This window comes from Lates calcarifer, linkage group LG5 (genome assembly GCF_001640805.2).
Source record: "Lates calcarifer isolate ASB-BC8 linkage group LG5, TLL_Latcal_v3, whole genome shotgun sequence".
In the NCBI taxonomy this organism is placed as follows: Eukaryota; Metazoa; Chordata; class Actinopteri; family Centropomidae; genus Lates; species Lates calcarifer.
This window is the reverse complement of record NC_066837.1, coordinates 11964473-11989391: the sequence shown is the minus strand read 5'-3', so window position 1 is coordinate 11989391 and position 24919 is coordinate 11964473. Positions and strand designations below refer to the sequence as shown.

At 42.6% G+C, this 24919-nt stretch overlaps 1 protein-coding gene and 1 long non-coding RNA gene across 9 annotated transcripts in view; both read right to left on the bottom strand.

Moving 5' to 3' along the window:
* The window catches only part of lef1 (lymphoid enhancer-binding factor 1), a 41713-nt gene extending 28635 nt beyond the window's left edge, over positions 1-13078 (bottom strand). For 2 of the 7 annotated variants that reach the window (XM_051070585.1, XM_051070587.1), the window contains exons 1-3: positions 11860-13078; positions 9687-9753; positions 8267-8394 (exon numbers count right to left, since the gene is read on the bottom strand). In XM_051070585.1, the coding sequence (XP_050926542.1) occupies positions 8267-8394; positions 9687-9753; positions 11860-12072 (408 nt within the window). In that variant the 5' untranslated portion in view covers positions 12073-13078. The remainder of the gene's footprint in view (positions 1-8266; positions 8395-9686; positions 9754-11859) is intronic. The other 5 variants (XM_018684154.2, XM_018684156.2, XM_018684152.2 and 2 more) reach the window with 4 other exon arrangements.
* Positions 13079-15135: 2057 nt separating this feature from the next.
* The window catches only part of LOC108888250 (uncharacterized), a 47441-nt gene continuing 37657 nt past the window's right edge, over positions 15136-24919 (bottom strand). Inside the window, exons 5-6 of one of the 2 annotated variants that reach the window (XR_001961788.2) lie at positions 17333-17438; positions 15136-16599 (exon numbers count right to left, since the gene is read on the bottom strand). This is a non-coding gene — a long non-coding RNA (uncharacterized LOC108888250). Of the gene's footprint in view, positions 17439-24919 lie in introns of both variants that reach the window. The other variant, XR_001961787.2, reaches the window with a different exon arrangement.

Below are 24919 nucleotides of genomic sequence, written 5' to 3'. Positions count from 1 at the left end.
CAGGGAAAGAGCAGCATTCAGCTCTGCTGTTTTCCTCTGTGACTTGGGGCCACTGAGTTTTTCTCCAGCCATAGTAAATTGGGCGCCTGGGGCAGGAGCCTTGGCCAAGCTTGCATTTCGGAGCCGACTGTGGAGGGCATGAGGGATAGAGATATGGCACTGGAGGGGGGACAGGGCGGTGGATGGTGGGGGAGGACTGGAAGCGCGGTGGAGGTGACATTACGCACATGTTTTAACACAAAAGGGACCTGGCTCGTTAGCATGCTAACTAGCGAGCTCCATGGCAATCAGTGCTCTCCATTCTCTCTGCTCTCTCTATCCACTTCCGTCATAAATATGGCTACATCTGCAAGTGTAATCACTCCATTGTACTCTGATTTTTTGCTCTGCTGGACAGCAGCATGGCAGCCTGCTTTTCAGCACCTCTCCCTCTCCCCTCAATCCCCTCCTTTCCCTCAAGTGCCCTCGCCTGTTCCTGGCTACTTCTTTGCTGGTGAGGCCGGTGTGTCTCGCAGATTACAGAGCTCCGGTCGCTCAGGTAACAAGAGTCACTAATCTGGCTGGAGTTGAATTACACATAATTGCCTCGGCACCGTGATTGATTTCAGCCCTGGAAAGGAAAAGACGACGGCTCCCCCTCCCACCACCACCACCTCCACTACCACCACCAAAACACCCCCCACCTCCCTCCCTGCCTCTCTCCAGCGCTCACGAGCGGCAGCCAAGACTCTCCATCTAGTAGGAGGCAGGAGGCTTTGAAGAGATCAAAGCCAAGGCCGGGAGCAGTTGCGCGCCCTGGGAATACGGGAGAGAGGCTTTCTGCTCCTCAGCCCTATTTTCTAGCGTCATGTCGGATTGCAGCTGTATTGCATTTCGCCAGTTTTCTTAATGCTCTTGGTTTTGACTTTGACATCAGTGATCCCCCTCGGTTTCTTCAAAAACAAGGGGGGAGGAGAAAGAAAAAGAAAGTGAAGGAGGAAGAAAGAGAGAGAGAGAGAGAGAGAGAGAGAAGGGGGTGGGGGTAGAGAAGGAAGGAAAGAAAAGAGAGAGGGTAAAGAGATCTACAGACTGATTTTTATTTTCACAACTCCATAATTGGCCAGTTCAAAGGAGAGGAGGGGAGAATGTAGCATTTGTTTTCAATTCTGCAGCCGATATGAAAGGAGCGACAAACTTTTATGGGTTTCCCAAAAATTAAAGACAGGCAGCTTTTTTCACAGTCAAAGAACAGGGTGTTTTTTATGGCCAAGACCACACAAAATGAACTGATAGCAAAACCCTCCTTCTTTGTCCTCCCACAGAAAATTCAACAGTGTAGTGTAGCTCTTACGTACACCCATGTATGCGTGTGCATGTCTCATATCCGTTTAGTGTATGTGTTGGAAATGGTTAGAACGCAGGGAAAGTGGTTTGATGTTTCGCGCGAAAACACAAAAGGAGGCATGAAGAAAGAGTGCGAGCTATATCCATCTACTCATTTAACAGCTTGGCTAATAAAGCCTGGTGGCGAGAAGGCACCCTTTGTACTGTAACTATGCAGGCCCTATACCAACCTCCTACACTGGGGACCATTAATATTTCAGCGCTGTCAGATACACATTGCATGTGAGCCTCTTTAGCACTCACACCCACAGCAGAAAGAAATAATGAGCTTCTGAAAAATATGAAACAGCAAAGAGAAGGAGGGAGGGCGAGAGCGCGCCAGAGACTGACCAACTTCATACAACAGAGCAGCTATTGATCATAGCTCTGTTTCTTAGCCGGACAAAGTGAGGGCTGTTTGAGCTCCTCTGAAGTCTGGACACAGTCGGCAGGATTTGCACCCATGTTTCACTCCTGTGGTCCTATTGTTCCCCTTGCTGCAGTTTAGTAGCTGGAACATTGCTCGCCTCTATATAGACCTAGGAGCTGTCAGGATGAAGTCCATAAAGCTATTCATGTTTTTACTCATTTTACAGCTGTATCAGGGAACAGTGAGGGACTGAGAAGCTTCTATCATGGCTTCAAGACTAAACAAGATCAAAACTTGTTCTGAAGGCTGTATATTAAACTTATTTTTAGATTAGAAACAGTGAAGTTGCATCTTAAAACGTATCAATTCTAGTGCATATTCATCCCCCGGTTCCCAAAATCCAACCAACCATTGCTGCCAAGAGACAACCACTTCACCCACAGTCTCTTCTAACTATGCACAGTCATAACAACGCCAAGAGCGACGACAGTTACGCAACAAATTGACAAAAACACTCCGCTCACACACTCCGCCCTCTGGTCTCCATTTCTGATCCACCCTTACAGGAAGTCCACACCCAGGCCATTCAAACACATTTGGGCATAAGGGACAACCTTGGCGAGGCCTTCCACTGACCCCTCGAGATCAGTGGCAGGCTGTGAGTGAAGAGTGAAGCCCCCCGAGCAGGTGTTGTAGCCTCGAGCAGCGCTGTGTCCGTGGAAGCCTGACTGGCTGGCTCCAGGCTGCACCGCTTGATTGGTTAAGCTTCATCCAATTCAGTGGGCGGATGGGGAGCGAAGAAAATGTCATCATCTATGAGTGCTGCGCTTTGAGCGGTAACACATGCCCGAAATAAACATCAACAGGGGTTAAGTGTGTGCCTGCATGTCATGCTCACAAACATGACACTCTTCCTCAGTCACAGAGAATCACACATATTTGGAGCTTTGAACACTTGATGTTAATGATTTAACTTCACCTATAGCTGCTCTTTAATCTGCATCACTCATTTCTAAAATGGTGATAAACAAAGAAATCATCGGTTTCTGATTATACCTACTGTTTACTTTGTTTGTTTTTATTTTTGATATAATATTGCCTTAAAATTAGAAAGTTAGTTTTAAATGAGGTAGAATGAGATAAACATAACTGACACTGAAATAAAATACAAATAAAAATCTTTTTACACTCAAATCAAATCAGCAGGCACTTACACTACCAAGAAAAATAAATCACCCTGAAACTGTGATGGTCTTATTTTTGGTTCTCATCTTACACAACAGCCACACATATTTCTCGCGGCCCTGGTAGAGAATCACTCTGCTCCATTAAACAAGATGAAACACACTGATAAGGTGATTGCAACCACATGGAGTCATTAGCGCCGTGCATATGGAGCAAACGTGTCAACCGGCATCACCACACAGAGGAGGACGAGGAGAAACCTTGGCGTTAATGGCGCTGTTTATAAAACAACGAGAGCCGGCGGCACTACAAAGAGCCAGAGAGGCCGGGTGTTTCTGCTGTGTGAGGTCTCTGGGTGCTGTCCTTCATGTGTACACACATATTTCACCGTTTGATAGAGCTGCACAACAGATGACATCAATGTCAGCGCGACTCTTTGATACATATACAGCCTGAATGAGGAGAGTTCATTTGGTATATACGGCATAAAATGGGGCCTTTTGACAGTTACTATATGATGTTTAAATATATTGTTAGACTGAGATATAGATGCAGACTGACTGCACTAAAGACTACTTATAGAAAATGAAATGAACTGACAGTGGGATGATCATATGGAGTCCAGCTGCTTAAAGGCAAAACGCTACATTCAACTCCAGTAAACTTCACACAGCATGTCCGCCCTGTAGTAACACTACACAAGGTGCCATAAGCTGCCATCTAGAACATTATGTGTGTACATGGGAGGCTGCTGGTAAATGTAGTGTTCTCTTTAACAGGGATCTTCCACGGTAGTGCTGGGGGCATGAGCTCAGGACACACATGGCACTGAGGGACACCAGAGCGGTCCTACCAAATCCCGTTAGGTAAGCCTGGGTTAGTGATTCCACGCTGCGAGACACTGGCTAGCAGATCCGTCACGTTCCCACTACATCAAAGGAAAGTGCAGCGCTACACTCCCTCCCCCAACACACACACACACACACACACACCCCTCTTCCTTGCCATGAGGATCTGCAATTGAGGGTCCAAGGGGAAAAAGAGTGTACAGCAAAGGAGAGGGAGCTCTCTAAACTCTCCCCACCACAGCAGCAAAACTTGGCTTTAAAAAAAAAAAAAGAAGAAGAAGAAGAAATCAGCAATTCTATTCATTTCTCTCTTCAAGCTGTTGCCCTTGACCATAAGAACGATGATCACCAACACATCTTAACAGTCCGGTGAAAAACCTTGTACTATATCTCTGCACTATCAACGTTTCAGAAGCAGGAGCACACAGTTGTGTTTTTATCTTGTCAACGATGCATTTCTAAGTTTACTCAGAGGGTTTTGGTGGGATGTCATGAGCTCAAGAGGCTGCAGGATTTGTTTAAAACTATAGAGGAGCATGTGAAACAGGAGTTTTTAGTGGTTTTAACTAAAGGGAGGGGTGTTTATGTGACAACAGCTCCACGCTCTGAGAATGGATTTCAGGTCATTTAAAAATATGTTCTGCCAATCACATGCACATTGATCTTTATTTAGAAACTGCCATTTCCACATCCTGACTGGTGTTTAGGAGGCTGAAGGATCACTGATTGAAAGATAAGACAAAGCCCATCAAAGCAGTGAACTTTTATTCCTCTGCACATCAAGCCTGCACTGAAGACATCCTGGATGCTTTGAAGATCACACTTCACAACCACTATGGGAGGTATTATGTTAATTCTGACCAAAACTGTAGAAACCAAGCTTGTAATCACTGCATGTAGACAGGTCTGTCCACAAAGGTACGGCAGTGATTGAGAGAAACACTGATCAAGACAACAGAAAAGACAATCACCGTCCGTTTTCTGCAGTAACCTCATTTCTCCGTCTGCTGTTTAAACTAGAAAATGTGCTTCCTTAATCTGGGTAACAGACTAAAATAAACTTAACACAGCTTGATTTCAAAGCTGTGCACATCCTAAAACTGGATTCTGAGTCAGACCAAAACTGAAATAAATAAACTAAGTTAATTTCCGCAGCCAAACAGAAGGTCAATTGTACATTTTACACACATTTGCACAATAAAAATATCTGTACCATCAGTACAGAGCCTGTCCTGTCACTGTGTCAGTCCTTATGAAAATTTATCTCTGCAAGCTGAATAGTCATACTTATCACTAATACACTTAAAATATATTTGCCAATTTCCTGTTTGGACTAAACGGTGTCCATAAAATGTAGGTAAGATGATGAATAATTAGTCTCAGAGAGGTACATGTGATAATCATTGTAAATTATATATAATCAGGAACCAGTTCAGACAAACATGATGCACTTTTGCTCCTTTAATGAAGGAGGTCCATCACATACCGATGAAATGGTTTTCACTCTCACTGAACTTTCAGCCTGCAGATCCTGCATCCTAAAACAGCTATGGGTTTACAGAAACATCAGTGTATTTATAACACACCAGCTCCTCTTTGAAGTGGTCAGTGTTGTTTTAAATCCACATTAACCATACAGCAAATGAAAGTGAACACCATCAGGCATCTTGACACCAAAATCTCAGCTCTTGTGGCGGAGGCGACCTATCGAGCTCCGGGGCCCTAAAATCTGCTGACAATCAGCAACTCCCAACAGCTCCATCATGACTGGACGGCATGTGCAGGAATGTCATGGTCAATGGAAATCAATCTAAACTACTGGGATTGGGGGCGGCGGTGGGGCTAGGGATGGAAGAGAATGAAAGAGAGAATGTGCCTTTGATCTCGGTGAAAACCGATCCCAGGCCTGCAGATACTGCGGCTGCGATGGCCAGCAGCAGAGGCAGCAATCTGACATCAGTGAGAACGCCAGAGGACTCATGTTCCGTGATCCTTCCACCAAGCCTCTGCTCTTTTTATTGGATAAGTGAGAGAAACGTATATAAAATGACTACCGTTTTATTGAAGACAGCGAGAGGGTTGAAAATTGGGCGCAAAAAAAAAAAAAAAAAAAAAAGCAGCCATGGTAAATGAAATGAAAGCGGGGCTTTAAAAGTTTTGGCAGCGAGTACACCGCCTAACTGCCTGGCCTAATTCATCTGCAGTGAGGGGTAATTTCCTCTCCTACAGTCAGCTGGTCTCCATACAGACCTATGAGTTTTTCATAGCGTACAATAGAATAATTGATAAAATTGACCAGAAAACAAGCCATAAAAAGAAAATTTGGAAACCATCATAGCCCACATTTCATAAACTCCTCTATTTGTAAACTGAGGAGAGTGAATCAAGAGGTAATGGAGATCATGTTTTCTCCACAATGTCACATACTTTCACCCTCTGCAGCTCTGGCAGAGGGGAGGCAATGCAATTTTAACATCATCCCGTGATAGAGTTGCGTATGATTGAAGATCCTTTACACACAGCATGTGGCATCTGCCCCCGACAATCACATCTGCCTCCGAAAGCCGATTCTTACTGCAACACATAACCCACGTTTCAAAACTTCACCCTGATGAAACTCAGTCATAGGCACAGAGAAAGCACAAACAACCCAGGGCTTTAGCTTCTCCTGCATCATGTGTGAGCGTTTCCTGTATGGAGGCACCAAACCATAGCCAGACTGAGGCCGGTTATCTTCCCAAAGTGTGACACAGAGACGTGGACAGAGCAGGATTAGAGTGGACAGCTGCTGGTGCGCCCTGCATTTTTATGTCTGTCTTGAGAGGAGAAATTTGCAAATGGGACAGACACAGGAAGCCGCCAGTCAGAGACCTGCAGCTGGCCTGAAATTAATACCGTTACAGGGAACCATTTCTCAGACAACACACGCCACCCCTGGACAGTACTGTTAACTCCTCTGTAAGGCAGCCTGAGAGACATGATGCTGCCTTCAGGCCTCCTCAATCATGCTGGGCTAATTACAGGGCTTACTTGGGTCATGTAGACATGCATCACCTCAGATTTTAACAAGATGAGAAACACTTTATATCTCATGCTAATCTGCTGGAAAATATGGCAGGCATTTGGTTTCCAAGGGTCACATATGGTTGTCAAGGGGACGGATGTCAACAATGCTAGTGCACAGAGATACTACACAACAACAACAACAACGACGTCACAAACATTAAACGCTCCGAACGTGTGGAGGTGAATTTTATCTCTATTAGATCAAAAGGTTTAAATTTGTTACAGGGAAAAGTCCTGAAACACTGTCTTTAATTAATCAATTCTTTCATTTCTGTTAATCCCCAATTCATCATTTTAGGTGTAAGTTGTTGGTCTATAAAATTTAAATGATCTGTGAATATTACAGGGATGGTTCTCTCATAGAAACCAAGCGTGTTGGTAGGGTTATGAAATCAAAACAACCGAATAGGCAATTAATAGTTTGACCTCTTAAATATTAAAAAAAAAAAAGTGTATATCACAAGTTTTCACAGCACATTGCAGATTGCTTATTTTCTCAAACCAGCAATCCAGACCACAAACTACTCAATTTACAATGATTGGAAATGGAGACATGCATAAAAATGTTTGCAATTCTTGCTGAATTAGGAACAAAGTCAACTATCAAAAAAAAAATTGATCTGGATAAAGGTCCCAAGTTTGCAACACTTTAACATGTCTTAAAGTCCCGATTTGAGTCTTGAAATTCTTTTAAAGTTCTGTGATTCTTTAATGAAATTCAGTCTCAGTTTTTGCATGAAAATAACTGATAAAGTCAATGACATTTAATATCATAAGCAATGAATTAAAAGCGAGACAGTGTAACTCACGAGAGACACCTCACAGTCTACGTGTAGGTAAATCAACAGGTTGTCTCTTCAGTCTGTAGGCTCATTGTTACAATACCAGAATATGTGGCAGAGCTTCCAAACAACTTTTCTGCAGTACCAGAAATTGTGCCCAAACTTGTGTTTGACCAGAACAGGTGTAAGACAAAGTTAAACCTCAGCTGTCCATCTTCATACACCATGCTTGTTTTTGCTTTTCAACCCTCAAGCACATGATAATAAACAAAGTGTATTTGTTGTTGCAGACTCAGCTTCACTTTACCACCTTTTACTGCAGTTAAATATAAACCTTGTACTTCCAATCCCTCAAAGAAAATAACCAATTTCATGCCTCAAATATACACCAATAATTAAATTGGCAATAATTTATTTTCTGACTGATAAAAATTTGATTTTAAAAATATATATCCATGCCATACACAATTATGAGAGGCTTATACCTTTAACTGACGACGCAGAGATGTTCAGACATTTTGCTGATTTTTGATTTGTCTGACTCAGGTGAAAAGTTTTTGACATTCTCACCTCTGAATTCACGACTAAACCCACAGCATTTTATGTCCTGATATCGTACGAGTTAAACTGATAAAAGAAGAGCTGGTACTGACCGTTCTGGGCATGGGTGGCGAGAGGGAGCCATTGTTCATGTAGGAATCGTTGTTCATGTTACTCATCATGATGTAGCCTGGGTAGCCTGGGTACGGATGGCCTTTGCTGTACATGTCTTGGTGCTTTCCTGATAAAAATAAATGAATAAATAAAAAGGCGGAAAAATATAGGAGTCAGATTGCAGAAGGCCCAGAGATGGATCAGAAGGTTCATCAAACAAGATTTAAATAGCCAGCATTCAAACTCTCCCTGGACTGGGGCTTTAAATACAAACAAATCTTGAGAATGATGAATTTCAAATGTGGTTAGACAATGAATAAAGCAGGTAATAACGACAAATCTGAACACAAAGTTACGCTTCTGCCTGTTTGGATGCTGTAATGGTATCACTGTCGATCGCTTTAACCCGTGCCCTATTTTGCCTCAGCCTTTTGTTTGTGCCCTTTCTTCCCGTCTTGCAGAGGAGGGTCGCATTATACAGAGGAACAATGGAGCCCCTCTGTGCCAATTAGCACCAATTAGAAGAACATACAGACTGTGTCAAAACAGGAGACGCCCCAACTGTTCCTCTACGCCTTTGACCTGAGAGGGAGAGCTTTATACAAGAGGCCTCAATACAGCGCCACTCGCCACTCAACTGTGCGCTGCGTAACAAGGCCGGGGTGTGGGGGGTGGCAGTGTTTGTGGTACACAGCCTGATGGCAACATGGATCTTTATTGTGAAGAAAGCCAGCGTTTGGTTTGAGGGGGATCCTATTCAGGAGCGAAAGGGGAACAAAGAGGAGACACACTCCTCCTCAAAGCCCTGTAATGATGACCCCCAGCCGTGGGGTCACACTACAATAGCCAGAGAGCGACAAGCCCCGAGCAGCAGCAACACGTTGCATGTGACAGTGCAACCGGAGAGCTCATGCATGTGGGGGAAACTGCGTAGTAAGACACACAAGAGCCAGACAGAAAAGTGATTTTGAATGATCTTCAATTGTAGGCTCGTGCCACTTTTCCATAATAATCATTCCCAGATTAAAACATGAGGGGAAAAAGTGGAGAATCATCCTCCTTTCACTTCAAGAATTCTTTGTTTTCCCACTTCTGCAGGCGCCCTCATCTGTGAGGTAGGTAACAGGTAGCTGTGTCCATGAAGGTACAGCATGTCCAGACTAGACCTGGATCAGAGATTATCTGTCTGAGAGCAGCACAAACGGGGGTTCTGATAAGAAAAGTACCAACAGTGCAACAGTGTGACTGATCACTTCTGTTGGATGGGGAGTGGAAGGGAAGAAACTGAGCTGCTGCTTTCTCACACTCACCTCAAGTTACAGCGAATTATTCTGAAAATCCTGGTGGTTTTTGCTGCAGCTGAATGTCCTATAAAGCATGCTCATTTAACAAGCTCTCGCTCAAGGCTGTGTCACTTACCATCATCCGGATGGTCTCTGTGTTTTTCATGATATGAATCTTGCGGTATTTGGGACTGTCTAGCTGCCTGTAAAAAAAAGAAGAAGGGAAAAAAAAAAGTCAGAAATGAAATGATGGTGAGGCAGTTACACAGACAGACGTGGTGATACGGTCAGACACCCACAAACACTGCTGGGGCAAATGCCGTCCCTTTGCTTGTCACCAAAGCAGAACAAGATCGCACACACACACCCAAACACACACACTACTATCTATAGAGGGGTGATGGAGCAGCCTGCATCAAAGCTTCAAAAGAACCACTTAATTAAGCTTCTTGTCCTTAAGGAGCTTACAAATTAACTTGTTTTCAATACCATAGGTCCACTCTCATTTTCATCTGCCAGTGTAAGCCTCCTTCTAAATTCAAATAAATATAGTGTATTTGTGTTATAAATTAAAAGCCTCGGTGGAAAGTGAAATATAATCAGCCCATAAAAAACAGGAAATGGTGCAGACAGTTTCTGCTTAAAAAAAAGAAAGAAAGAAAGAAAGAAAAATGCCCTTCACTTTGCACATCCATTTCCTTTCTCTTTTCAAATCAGAATTGGGAAGAGAACCTCTTTTTTGGAGTTCAGACCCCTCAGGATGGCTTCAAGCTGAGCGAAGGGAACTTCACTGGATTCCTAATTAACATTCTGCCTCTGTCTCATGCGTCTCCAGGACATTTCGGTGGTGAATGTGTACAGCTTCGTTCAGGATGTGCCCAAAATTTCATTAACACTGCGGTTAATGACAAAACAGCCAACTAACTTGGTAATGGAGTTGAAGCTGCAGCCTGCATCCTGAGGTCAGTGCACGGGTGGATGGATGCAGGGGGAAAAAAAAACTATTCTTTTAAGGCGTGATGTTTCATACCTACCCCGTGTCTTCGTGTGTTCTAATAAAATGCCATCTTGCAAGTAGAGAATGCACAGCAGGAGAGTAATAATTTTAGAGACATTAAAAATTCAGCATTAATAATCCCTCCATTGAGATTCTATAGGCATTTACATACACAATGAATTCAACACATTTATACATTTAAAAACATCTTCCGATAGACCCATCCTGCTCTTAATATTCTTCAATCTGATCAGTGACAAAACAAATCTAACTGTAAATGTCTTTAATATATTTCTCAGCATCAAAACATTGCTAAAATAAATTACAGGAAGCAGCAAACGATAATAATAATAATAATAATAATAATAATATTTTAAATCAGCAGGAAACAAAAATGCAAAAATCACATCCTGATAACAAAATAATTAGACAGTGTCTTTTTCTTTTAAGGGTTGCATTTTAAAAGCTTCAAGCTTTGAAGTAAATTAATAATCTTGTTTGTCAGTGGGTTTAAAGCCATGTGTGCTAAACAGATTCATGTGCTGGTGTTTACAGCTGCTGAGGGTTACAGTGCACCAAAGCAAACACAGCTATTAGCCTACTTCTCACAGGCAGGCAGCACACAAGGCCCCAATTCTTACATCCAAAAATATATTTTATTGATTTTAATTTTTCAATCCAAATTCACTGTGAACTCAGGGAATATATCTGATACAGAGGGTCAATACATTTAGGCCTCTGCTGTCTGCAGTGTGGAGATTATTGAGCAGTGAGGATGTGGTGTTTAGAGGAGCATCTTTCTGGGGTTGGACCTGGATCTGTGGACCATTAGTGGCATCATTAAAGCTATTAAATTTCAATTTAAATAGAATACACGCTGTGAGAAAGAGGAGGCTGTATATGCACCTGTACATTATCAAATCAGATGACACAAAATGCAGAATATACTACATAAAACTAAGCAAACTTCAGGACCTCCACAGACAGATATAAAACATTATTAGGGCTGCATTGTTAATTTCCGTTTAGGTGCAGATCATTCATCTTTTTTTTTTTTCTTTTTTATTTGACAAATCATTGAGGTAAACTCATTAAAATCAAAGAGCCGAAAGCTGTATGAAAACCAGGACCTTTCCTGATTAAAAGGATAAAACAACTTAGTTTAGAGCAGCTGCTTCTGTGGGCTGTTTCCCCTCTCTGATGGAGTTCAGAGCTGATACACACCTTCCTCATCATTCACCACATCACACACACTCTCTCTCTCTCTCACACACACACACACACACACACACACACAGACACACACACTTACATTACTCACATCGTGACTGTTGCTGTTGGGGCTGCTCTCCGACTCGTTAACCAGAGATGACTTGATGTCCGCCAGGTCTCCCTCTTCCTCCGAGTGGCTGAGTTCGGCGAAGATCTGCTCCTTCTGCGGGTCTCCTTCGTCTTTGAACGGGATCATTTCATCCGTGGCGCACAGCTCCGGGTCTCCACCGCCGCCGCCTGATAACTGTGGCATTTTGCTTTTGTTTTGTTTGTTTTTTTTAAATTATTATTAATATTTCAAATGTTTTAATCTGTTTGCTTCACCAAGAAAACTGAAGGCAACACACGCCACAACTGTCCCGAGACTACAGAGAGGGGTGAGGGGGAAATCTCCCACTAAAATCCCCCGAACAACCGAGTGGGAAAACCGTTCCCCCCTGCGTTTAACCGGAGCTTCGACCGTGAGTCAGTTGGAGAGGAAGCGGCGTGCAAACACGCTGCCGGTGTGTTTTTAACTGAAGCAACAGGAGGAGTGAGGCTGCCGCTGCTGCTGCTGCTGCTGTTGTCGGCGTCCCCCGGTTTTCTTTTTACACCACGAGAGTTTCAACTAAAAACAGTGAAACTCAGACCCGGAAAAGTTGAGATGTAGAGGGTCGGAATGAGAGTCCGGAGCACGCCTCAATGTCATGAGGAAAAAATAAAAAAAAACAGAGGGAGAGAAACCACGAGTTAAAATCTCATCACTAGTTTTTCAGTCAACACACGCACAAGTAACGGTGGATATGGTCCAGATAGAAAAAAAGAACAACGCTAAAAAAGTGCATTTATATAAAAAGTGTGAGAAGGTATTTCCTCGGTGGTCCAGTGAAGAAGCTCATTGAAAGTAGGAGAGAAAAAAACCTCCTCGGTGGGCTAACAGACAAAAGTAAAACACCGTGTGGAGGTGAAAAGGTAAACTGATGGATGTGTGCAGCTGGAGGAAAAGCACACTTTTACCGGTCAGTCAAGACAACGAGCGACGAGCTGAAGCCGCCTTCATGCTTCAAAATACATCCTGAGAGCTGGTTCTGGTGAGGAGGGATTAAAGCGAAAAAGTCGTAAAACAATAATAAAAAAAACCCAGAAGATAGAGAGGAAAAGACGCCGTGGACCGACTTCCCACTGCTCCCCGCACTGCTTCACAGTGTAATGTAACCAGTGTGTGTATGTGTGTGTTGGTAATGTAGCCGTGCTCCCTCCTCCTCCTCCCCCCTCCCCTCCTCCTCCTCCTCTTTCTCTCTCTCTCTTCAGTCACTGGAAGGAAGGAGAGATGAAAGGGAAGCCGAGGCTCTGATTGACACCGCACCGATTGACACTCCTCCTGAGAGAGAGGTTTCTACTCAGCTCACAACAAATGGGCAGACAGCAGAGGAAGGAGAGGGAGAGGCAGAGACTCTCTCTCTGTCTGTCTGTCTCTCTCGGTGTGTGATGGGTTAAAACAATCACCATAAATAAAAATGATAATAGAAATAGAGAAGAAGAAGAAGACAGGCTCAGGCTTGTATTGGACGAATACGTGGAATTTAAGTCTAAACGCAAGAAATGGCAATAGTATTATTTTCACAAGAAATACCCGGAGTTAAAGAGATTTATTATTTATTTCTTCTTTATGGTTTTATTTAGCTACACCTGGGACAAAAGGGGTGTGTCTGTTTTTTTAATCCCACCCTGAACAATGTGTGCAAATATTAAATTTACGTTATTGCTATTCAACAAAATCACGCATTTAAGATTTAAGAGATAACAAAATGTGATATAACGATCTAACGAAATAACTGAGAAGAGGCCAGGGGTCTTTAAACTTCTGCAGGTAATATCAAAAATATCAAATTTTAATCCTCAAACACCCTCCTGATCTGTTATTGTCTGATCAGAGATTATATCAATTCATTATTAGCACACAAATAAAAAAAAAACCAAGAATATGAAACATTATTTTATACAGTGATTATTGGAGATACATTGAATAAACAGAGGATTAATTAAGAATAAAAAATGTGTGAGAAAAGGCCACGGACACGAAGGAAAAACAGTTTAAAAGAACAGAAGAATTTGAGGCATTGAGTCTCTAATATTTCATGAGAAAATACAGGAAAAAGAAAAAGGAAAATAAACAGAAAAAAAGAGCCTGGTGGAAGTGGCGTGCTTTCTGCGTCTGTCTGAGCAGAGAGAGATTGCGTGAGAATCAAAGTTGGGATGGGGAGGCAGATCTTTATAAAGCGCGGAGGTGGGGTTAGCGGGGCGGAGCCGCGGCTGCCTTTGATCTTGCGGCGGCTGGCTCTTTCATCCCCGAGCTCCCCCCCACCCCCTTCCCTCCACCTCCTCCCCTCCCCTCCCAACCCCACCACCACCCTCTCTCCCTCCCTCCTCGCTCTCCCTCGCCTTTGTATGACTAAATTTGGTCCGAGTGTGGAGCCGGGCCAACATTTCCACGTGTGCGTTCATCCCAGCTGAGAGAGAGAGAGAGAGGGAGGAGAGAGAGAGAGAGAGAGAGAGAGAAGGGGTTCTCTTCCGGGTAAGGAGACAGCGAGAGAGAAAAAAAAGATCAAAAGCTTTGGGGTTTTGGAAGCGGAGTGTGGATTCAAAAGAGCCGAGACTGGCTGCATTCCAGAGTATAGCGGAAAGCGCGCGCACCCTCCTCCTCCTCCTCCTTACACGCGCCCACATACAAGAGTACGCACGTGCACGCACGCACGCGAGATACAGGCACTAACACGCGCATTAGTACAGCGCACACACACACACAAACAGACAGAGTTAATTAAAAAGATTTCACACAGGCAGACCCGAACAACCAAACCTTTCATTTATAAAAACCCTTTAACATTATATTTCATGTTTCCAGCCAAAAAAAAAGAAGTGATGTGATACAAGGTATAAACTGGCTGTTTTCCTTCCCACTCTGTAGAAAGTGTTGGTTCTACTTCATTACACTGCTTCTTTAATTTAATTAGCCGCCACTTTTTTTCTGGCAGAATTTGAAATGATGCTACCTCCATCAACCGCCACCCGAAAACTACGCTCACAGGAACAACCTAATTTTCTTTAAATTCTTCCGTGGCTTTCCCAGCATTCACCTTGGCTATGGTTTCAGATCAGGGGGCATTAAGGCCTGTTAAGATACTAAAAAGAGACAGTGCAGGCCTGCAGGGCCTGAGCTAAGAGGTGAGGAGATCCAAACTGTGAAAGCAGATTAAATAAACCACAGGACTAAATGATTCATATTTGGTTTTGGTTTATTGGCATTGTAATATATTATAAAATACAACATATACAAGACTTTGTTAGGGATACTGGTCCTAATCCTAACCCCCGGCCTTCTTTTAACAACTCAGGAACACACACTACATTGTTTTACTGCCTTCATGACATTTCCTGTTTTTATGAGAGTTAAAACATAAACATGATTTTGAACTGATTCAGTTTTTTTTTTTTTAAATAACACATCAGTTCTGGTTGGGGTCTCAGAGAAGCTAGCTGTAAAACATCATTAAATACAAAGGATTTTCATTTGCTCTACATCTGTGATCTATGCTGACAAAACAAACAGGTCTGATTGAATTTCTGTTATTGGATTTTTAAAGGTTGAACAGGTAGTTCGACCTCTCTGGTGTATAAACAGCTCTATGTAGAACAGAAAAAAACAATTCTTTGTCAGAGAATGATTTTTTATCACACAGCATGGATACATTTTGGCCCCTATAATATTTCAAACATGAAACATTTCATTTTTTGGTGTAATGATCCTTTATGATCATATTTTCTTATTTTTATTAAATGTGCAAACCCAAAGTAAAGGGTTACTCTAATAATTGTTATTTTATTGAATCCAATGTGTAAAAAAAAAAAGAAGCAGAAAACAGTAATAATAATTGAAAAATCAACTAGTATTTAAAAAATTAGATGTTGAATTATTTTTTATTCCTTTTATACACACAGCAGTGAGTTCTGTGGGACCTCAGTTAATGAGGAAGTGAAGTGGAAGTCAATAAAACACACAAGGGTTGATTAAGATTAAAACAGGCTGAAAACATGTCTGATCAAAGAAATATTGAGATTAAATGTTACTAGAAAATTGAATAAGAAAAAAGACAATAGATTTTTTTTTTAAATAAGCAGACAAAGGAGATGGAGGCACCCCAGAAAAAAATCATAAAAGAAAAAACATCAAGGAATTAAGAAGCAAAGCAAAAGTATGAATATTATTGTAGAATATTGTTGCTGTTGTTGCACATTTCAAATAAAGCTAAAGGAACAAGGAAATAAATACGATTTAATTTGGTTTCATGTGTTCTTTTCCAAAAGAACCTAAAAGTTTACTGGAATTTGATATTCTGGTCTTTAAAGTGGAAGCAGAGTTTGTGAAGTCTTGGGTTAGAGAGAGATTTATTATTTATTGTCCTGTGCTTCGAGGAGAGAGAACCACTGCGGAGTCCATCTTCCTGATTAGAGGGCCTGAGTGGAGGAGGAGGTCATTTGTTCACCTGATGTTCATATTTCACCGAGGAGATACAGATTTTTATTTTTCATCGTCTTTTTCATTTATTTAATGAGCACTGTTCCCCGCAGCAGAATAAACCGGCAGAGATAAAGACGAAGCTTTTGTTTGCTGTGTAATGATTCCAGTTTAGTGACTTGATGACAAGGCAACAAACGACAGCCTTTCTAATGAAGCTGCTGTCACAAACACCTTACACACTTTCCCCTGACATCAAAATACATTATACTCTCCGGCGAGGCTCTGCATGTGTTAAAATAACCAGGAAAGTTGGTGTGGAGAGAAAAGAGAGAGAGAAAGAGAGAGAAGGAAGGAGGGGAGGAAAAAAAACAGAGCTACATTAGCATTTCTCTCCTAATGAGTTCATAAGAGTGACCCCTCTGGATCTCACATGAAAAGGAAGATTTCCTGCTGCGCTGTGACCTGAATTCAGTTGTCTCTCACTTTAGATATTACATTTTGCATGTTGTATAAGGAAGGAATATATCTATACACAGGGCATAATTTATCACCAGCACATTTCAATCCCTTATCTCCCTGCTTAAAGACCAGCAGTCTAATCTGAAACAGGAGATAAATATATGATATGATACACACATCATGGTGACATGGTGCAAAGTGTTGATGAACATAATGCATATTTAGCATATTTAGTTTTATAGGCTGTTTTTCCCCTCCTTTATAAAGTTAGGAGAGGATATCAGTTTAGTAGACAATATGAATTGTGTCAAACAAAATGCTCTTTGTTGGAACAACATTCAGTCAAGGTCCTCTTTAGATCTATTATTGTCTCATCTTTTATCTGTTCTATTTTCATTGCAAATGCATAATACTTCAAACAGAAATTAGCCTAATTATCTCCAGTTCTCTTATTGTGCTGCGTATGTGTGTGTGTGTGTGTGTTTTCAGTGTGTGTGTGATATCAGTCTGTTAAGTGTGTGATGATTTGTCAATATCAGCTCCTGAATTCACTCACCAGCCAGGTGAGTTGAGTTGTGAAATCTCTGCAGTCTATTCCACCTGCTCGTCATTCATAACAACTTCCTTGATGTAGAAATTATAGCCCTCGTGCTCGCAGCCACCTCCAAGAAAACGACAGGAAACAAACATCAAATTATGATGAAAAGAACTTGCAATTAAAGCCAAGAAAAGACACCATTTATCAGACGTGCAAATCAAAAACGGGGGAGGTCCGAGGTGAGTGATTATTTGTGCTGCTCTTTGGTTGGTGGAAGATGAGTCACCTTCTTGAAGGAAGGGGGAGGAGGGGGAGGGTTATCTTTAGGGTAAGGTGAAGGAAGAGAGGGGACGTGTGATCTGTTGATTTATGGCAGCGCTGCTGTCAGGAGTCTGTCTCAGACAAACTGTCATTAAAATGAAATTATCTCCTTGATGGAAAAGGAGGGGAATTTGTCATGCAATGTATATATTTTTGTTCAATTTGGAAAGGAGAGGTTTGAGTATAGGAAAAGAAAGAAAGAGTATACAGCCATGCTAGCAACTTTGAGCTAAATGCTAACATGCTTACAATGGTATAATGTTTACCCTGTTCACCATTCGAGTTTAGCATGCTAACATTTGCTATTAGCACTGAACACTAAGCACAGCTGAAGTTGATTGGAGGAGTCATTGAAATTCATCATCTGGGAACCACGAACATCATCTAGCAAATGTTGAGATGTTTTACGTGGTGACTGAAATTGTTTGACCTGCAGGTGGAGCTAGAGGAAAGGTCAAGGGGTCAGCAAAATCGTTAGGATTCATCATCTGGGGACCCTGAATTTCCATACACACATAGTTACTGAGATATTTCAAGTCATAGACCAGCATTGCCATGTTGCTACCATGGCTAAAACAAAATGAAACACTGCAACATTTTTCTACATTTGAAACAATACACTTGAAAAACAAGTTTCCTTAGGGGGATCCACTCCTCTGCCTGTGGTAGATATTATCAAATCCAATCAGGGGACTCATCCATTGATGTCCTCGCAAAGAGATAAAGAGTGATTCACGCCATGCGGCACCTGACTCCACCCTCGTATCCTCACTCGTCAGTGATGCTGACAGAGGAGAGAGAGGAGCTCCTCAGAGAAAGTGAGGGATCATTTTTCCTTTGAGACTTGGCTCACACTCACAGGAGAGACAATATTAACTTACATTCTCCAGGCTTCAAAAACCAGAGGGCTTGCATGCCGCCATTGCTACAAAACAACGTGGACCGACGTGCACATGCATGGACACAGTCTTCATCTCTTGGCTGACTGTCTCAACACACAACAAGTCCACACCGTGCACTCAGACTCAGAGGTGCTGCCTGGCTGCAGCCAAAAGAAAAATCCTCTGGAGCATATAATATCATGACAGGCAGAGTTTCTCCTCCATGTGTGTACATGCAGCCTTGTCCCGCTGTCACTCCTGAAGACTAATGGGCAGATTAACACTTGGCTGACTTAGGTGCCTTGAGGGGAAGTGATGGTGAGGGTGTTTACATACAAACTTCACCCAGCTGGGTCGGACACCTTCTCTGCAGCCAAAAGGAATTCATGAAAAACTGCTGAGCTCGTCTGTTGGCACCATGGTTTTCTATTGTTGATAGGGGCAGTTGTTTAACTATGAAATGACCACAAAACACACTGCAACACACTGAAATCAGGAAGATCAGAAAAAGCTCTTCTTTAGCGGTCAAGTTTGGAGGTATTTCCTTCAGTGACTCTGTGGGAAAGGGCAACGTCTCCACTGGTGTAATTGATGAGGTTAGAGAGGCATGACAAGGCTCCTTTTTATTGCAGGGAGACTACATATGTCCAGAGGCTGGCCGAGCTTCACCACCAGCCGTCCTCCTCTGAGCGCCGCTGCGTTGTGTGCTACATTCTTCAGGTCCAGAGGGGAAGTGGCCCGGTCCTCTCTGTGCATGCAGCTACTCCTTTCATCCCACTGTGTTATTGGAGAAGGCATTGAGCGTTGCGTCAGGCCCTGCTGTGTCAGGGTCAGGGGTCAGAGCTGACCTGCTAAGAGGTCGCGGGGCCCCCATCCAGTCTGTAATCAAGCACACAGCACACCTCGCTGACCCCGCTCCTCGGTCTGCGCCCACTACCCAGCCTCCGCCCGCCTCGGCTGCCTGAGATCAAACAGGGAGCGGTGGTACCTCTGGCCCTGTGTTATCAGCCTGGGTGTCTCATCATATCAACACACAGGGCTAAACAGTAAACACAGCCAGCCTGCTTTCACTCACTCTGTGTGTGTGTGTGTGTGTGTGTGTGTGTGTGTGGTGTGTGTGTGTGAGTGCAAGCTTGTGTTCATATCAGTATCGAAAGTGTGTGCATGACTGCACCCAGGAGCATGAAGGTAAGGGTTTTTAAGGTAAGGCATTTTTTTCTTTTTTAATGTATTTTTTTTATCAATTCTGATTTAGATTTTGATTCTGTTCATAATTTCTGGCTCTAATAGAAAACTGTTCAGTAAGTTTAAGTGCAGTATTTGTTTAAAGTGCTTTTTGTGGCCACTTAGGGCTGCAGAGGTATAAACACTCAAACTGACACATGTAAAATTCATGCAGTTCAACCCTGTCTCCTAGAAATTCTGTTTCAAAAAAGCTTGGTAAGAAACATACATACACTTTCTATTAACATAATGAGGATATGCTGTAAATTTTATCTATATGGTAAGTCACAAATATGTTAATTCTAAACGTAATCCAGCATTTGCTACACAACGATTTGCTGTGGCAGTCTATATAAATGTAATTTCCAGGAGAAAGAGTTGTACAGTCTCTTATTTTATACATCCTGCAGACACAGAACAACATTAACATTTGAAATCATGTTTCAAATGACCTGATGACTTTTAAGTCCAATATTCATTCTGCTTTTAGCTCCGTCTTTGGTCCCTACCGACGTTTAAAGTAAATGTCTGGTGCTTTAGCTACAAAATATTCTACTATGTTCATTCAACAGCTTGTTGATTACCCTCTGGCTCTAAGAGTAGTGTGTGTTTTCTCTCCCTCCTCTGAGTGGAACTGGTACTGATGAGACTCAATCATAACAAAGTCACAGGCTGCAAAACCAAAACACTGAGCTGAAAGAACTGGAAAAGGCACAGCAGAGTCAGATGATAACTCTCAGTGAGCGACCACATTTACAGACACAATTATCTGACTCACTGTTATAAAAACTATTGATTAGAGCAGCTTTAAGTTGCTATAAACAGTCATTTGTCCGGAATTTAAGTGAAATTAAAAAAAAAACATGTTTGGTTTGTTTGGAAGTGTTTCAGTTTTGAGTAAGTCTCTGACGCTCACAGTCATTGTGTTTCTGACTGGGGTCATGTGGCTCATTGGGTTTGTTTAAAGCTCGTTCACGTCTATTTAAATGTACATACACTGTGGGATTAGTCTGGGCAGTGGCATCTCTGCTGCGGTGACAGGCGAAGACGGCCTGTGTAAAGAGAGAGAGAAATATTTAACCAGGTTGGTGGCTGATTTCCTGTGAGCGCCAGCCTACACCATCAGGATATTAACTGTTAAAACCACTGGAGTGTGATTCTTACTGGCACTGATTGATTTCTGCAAGTCTCACAGAGGAAACGTCCACAATTCCCGGGAGTTGTTACTAGAGAGGAAAGCATTTCCAGACACAGGCACATGCTGCCAATTTGACAGGTTTAGTTAGGCACCTTGGCTCCGCTCCTTTTTTGTATTTAAAAAGCATCAGATGAGTGTTTTTTTTTTTTTTTTTAAGGCAGGCGTGTTTGACTATTTCAGAGGGGGGAAAAAACTAATTTCTTTCCTTTGTCTGAGGGTTTCCCCCCCACATCTCCCAACATGAAGAAATAGTTGCAAATGAGTCATTTCTTCTTGGCAGGCCTCAGGCGAGAGAAAGAAACAGACCGGCCGTGTTCTGGAGCAGACGTTTTACTTATCCTGTCAGTGCTTTAATTACTCCTGATAAAAGCGGTGATAACTGATATTGATATTAATTTTCTGTAATATCTTAAATTACATCTTGATCGTTGTATTGACTTTAACGTAACGTGATCAGACGCTGTTTTAAAAGTTGCGTCTGGGTTTGTGTGCAAGTAAGAAAACGATTTTGGAAAATGAGGTTTGTGTTTGTGTGCATGCATGACTTCATGTGTTGGTAAAAGAGTGCGTTACTGTTCTTGTCGGTCAGGGTCGGGGATATCAAAGACATACCTCGTCTCTCAGTAACTGGCCTTCATTTCTGGGCTCACTCTAAACTCAAAATGTCAGATTTTCCCCTCCTAGTTCCTCTGAGCTCCAACATGTGGTTGCAGGTAATATTTCTGAAGTGCGATATATACAGTATGGGGGGCCCGAGACGCAGTGTCTACAGCCTGTTTTGTCTTGTTGCTTGTTTTATTACAACAGCAATATGTGGCCAGGAGAGCGTTTGAACTCTTGGCCTCAGTCTCGCCCAACACACAGCCCAATTTGAGCCAAATTCGAAACAGTAAAATCCCAGAGGATGTATAGTAAAGTAGCGGTGCCAAAATCCTTGTTGCCCTGCCTCGCCCTGCCATCTGCTTCATAAAGTGTAGTCACGAAAGGTCTGAGAGAGAGAGATTTAGTGCCACCACACCTTAAAGAAATTTGACAAAGCTCAGCCAAAGGGCCACACTCTGTAAACACTCATACCATTTTTCCAAATTTCCTTGCGTGTAATTAAAATAGATATGGGGGAAGGCGTTTCATTCAGGGTGTGGCGAGTGACCTACTGCCCTTGTTGATTTTTCCAGTGTTTGTGCCTTCCCACTGCTGTTAATGTCATTTGGCTTCTGATTCACTCAACTTGCCCCAGCTCTGACTTAAACTCATAAACAAACCTCCCTTGAGCATTTCTCTGTTTTCATCTCCATCCAGTTCTGCTGCTGCCTAAATGTTTGATATGCCTGTGAATGCCAGTACTGCTGGGGGGGGGGGGTGTCACCTTTTCGAAGACAAAGAGGCAAACGGAGGCAGGAGAGAAAAACCCAGATAATGATTTATGAGCGACCAATCCTCCAAAGATTACACTTAAAATGTTCACACATTTCCATGAGCAGAAATCCCTCCCACCACACATAAAACATGGGAATGTTTTCTCTCTTTGTAGACTGCCACTGGTCCAGGTTCAGACTTAAAAGGCATTCCCAGCCTCTTTAGTGAGCCTTTGAGCCTCATTTTTATATTAGTCCTCGTTTTACTCCAACAAATTCAAAGACTGGTCTCATGTTATGAGGATTCCTTGGGTCAATGATAAAACAATTGATATGGAAAAGCCCAGTTCCACAACGATCTGATAAAAGAGGAGGATGTGCAAATTTACCAGCCAAACAGATGGTTTCAATTTATACAATTAATGAAAGTCATCGCAGACATGTGCCGTCCACAGTTTCTGTAGAAACAAATGTCTCTGTTCTGCCTCTAAAATTTAAACAGAGCTCAGCCTGGTATTTAAAGGAGTAGTACAACACTTTGCTTTGATTTCTCATCAGTCCAGTGAATAAAAGGTTGCAAAATCACACACACAATCAGACAGAACAGCCTCTCCTCTTTGTCACCACTACTGTAAACAATACACAGGCTGAATACTGTTTGTTGTAGTCTGTGTGTGTACTTTGTTGTATGTCCCATGTTGTTCACATATGTCTTGTTATGTTGCACTAATAATTAAAAAAACACTGACGGAATAGCACAGCAGATAACTCCTGTAAAACTGCAAACTGCCATTTTTACTCTTCAGTTTTTGTTCAGATTAAACACAACAGATATAGCCTGATAATTAGACAAGTTTAAAGGTGTTGGTTGGAATATTTGTGCTACCTTTCCTTGCTGTTTCCAGTGTTTGTCCTAAGCTAAGCTAAGCTAAGCTAACCAGCTGGCTCTAGCCTTTTCACCAGAAAACAAATCAGCATATTTCCCAAAATGTCAAAGTCTCCCTTTAGGACATCTAGGGGAACTGTAAGAGGTGTTTTGCCAGGATTTCAAGGCTATCTTGAGATTATGACCACCAATGCTGTTGACCCTTGGATCCCTGTCAGTGGAGAAACATGACAGAGGAGCAAAACATTTCCATGCTCCTCAGAAACAGAGAAATTTCCTGCCATGTTGCAGCTACAGTGACTTCAGTGTTGTCACCGGCCAAACTGCCTGAATGGAGATGTTATTAGTTTTAGTCCACAGCCATGCTGGACAGTGTCTGCGACCCAGCATGTGAGTTGAAGCAGTCAGTGTGTGTTTGAGGCACCCGAGTGCTGCTTGGCTTCGGTGCATTAGTAAATCCGTCCAGATGCTCTGCATGTTCTGTCAGAGGGGATCGGGCCGGATCATCGTGGGTGAAAATGAAATTAATCTCGACCCGAAACGACACAGTACAACAGTTCTCCTCAACGATATGAGAAATGATTAAATAAGAAGAACAAACAAAAGGAAAGTGTGTGTAGCTGTTTGATGATGAGAGAGTGACGAGTGGGGAATTCTTTGTTCTCGCAATTAAGATTAATGTAGTGATTTCTCTGACAAAAACATAGTCTCAGCAGATGCTGTAATCAAGACAAGGGGGTGAAATTCTCCTAGAAAGTCCAATTAAAACACACCTTTTTGATGTATAATTCAAATTGGTTAATATATAATATAACCTTTCAGTTGAGCATTATAATTTCATGAGGCCTAAGCTGAATTTTCTGACACTCTAAAATTATTTAAGATTATCTAAAGGAAAGGAAAAGAAACATAAAAACATAAACATAACACTTTTCTATCTCTTGATTATGAACTTTCACATTATGTCATTTGTACTGATGATTAAAATGTATGATTGGCTCCAAACTCATGCAGCTAAAAGAGGTCGAATGTTTTTCGGGTACAAAAACAGACAGAGCGCGTCCTGGAAAAGTGAGACAGCGACTGAGAATACATCCAATTATGAGCGCACACGATACAAACACTGTGTGAAAGATGCTCCTTAAAAACAAAGCCCCGAAACCTAGCCTTCCTATTTTGAGCAGATGACACTGCCTTAGCATACATTACACATGCATATTATCTTCACTAATCAGGCTATTTGTGGGCCTGATTGCAGTGTTGCTTAAGACGGGGGTGAGCAGGGGACTCTTTTGTGCCAGAGCTAATGATGTCCCTTTGTGATAGGGCTGGGTGTGAGGGTTGAGGACACTGGTATAGACTCCGAGGAGCTGCTGTGTGGGTCTTAGTGTGACTGGCAGCTGCAGTAATCCGCCCTTTGTGTCTTCAACAGGGCCCCACTGAGCTCCCCTGACAGGGACCGATGTTCCCAACTCCACCAGGCAGCCCAGATGGGCCGAATGACACGGGGGAAGGAGAAGAAGGGGAGGGAGATAGAGAGCGTCAAGATAGAGAGGGAAGAGAGGGAGTTAAGAAAGTCAAGAAGAGAGGAGGGAAGTAAGAGGGAAGGAAGGGATGGGATCAAATCGGGGGGTGGGGTGGGGGGGTCCTGGGAGGAGAATGTGAAGGAGAGAGCGTGGAGGACTGGCTGTGACGGCTCTGCTGCCGCTCAGACAGGACGGGCTCAGTGGCTTCGGATCA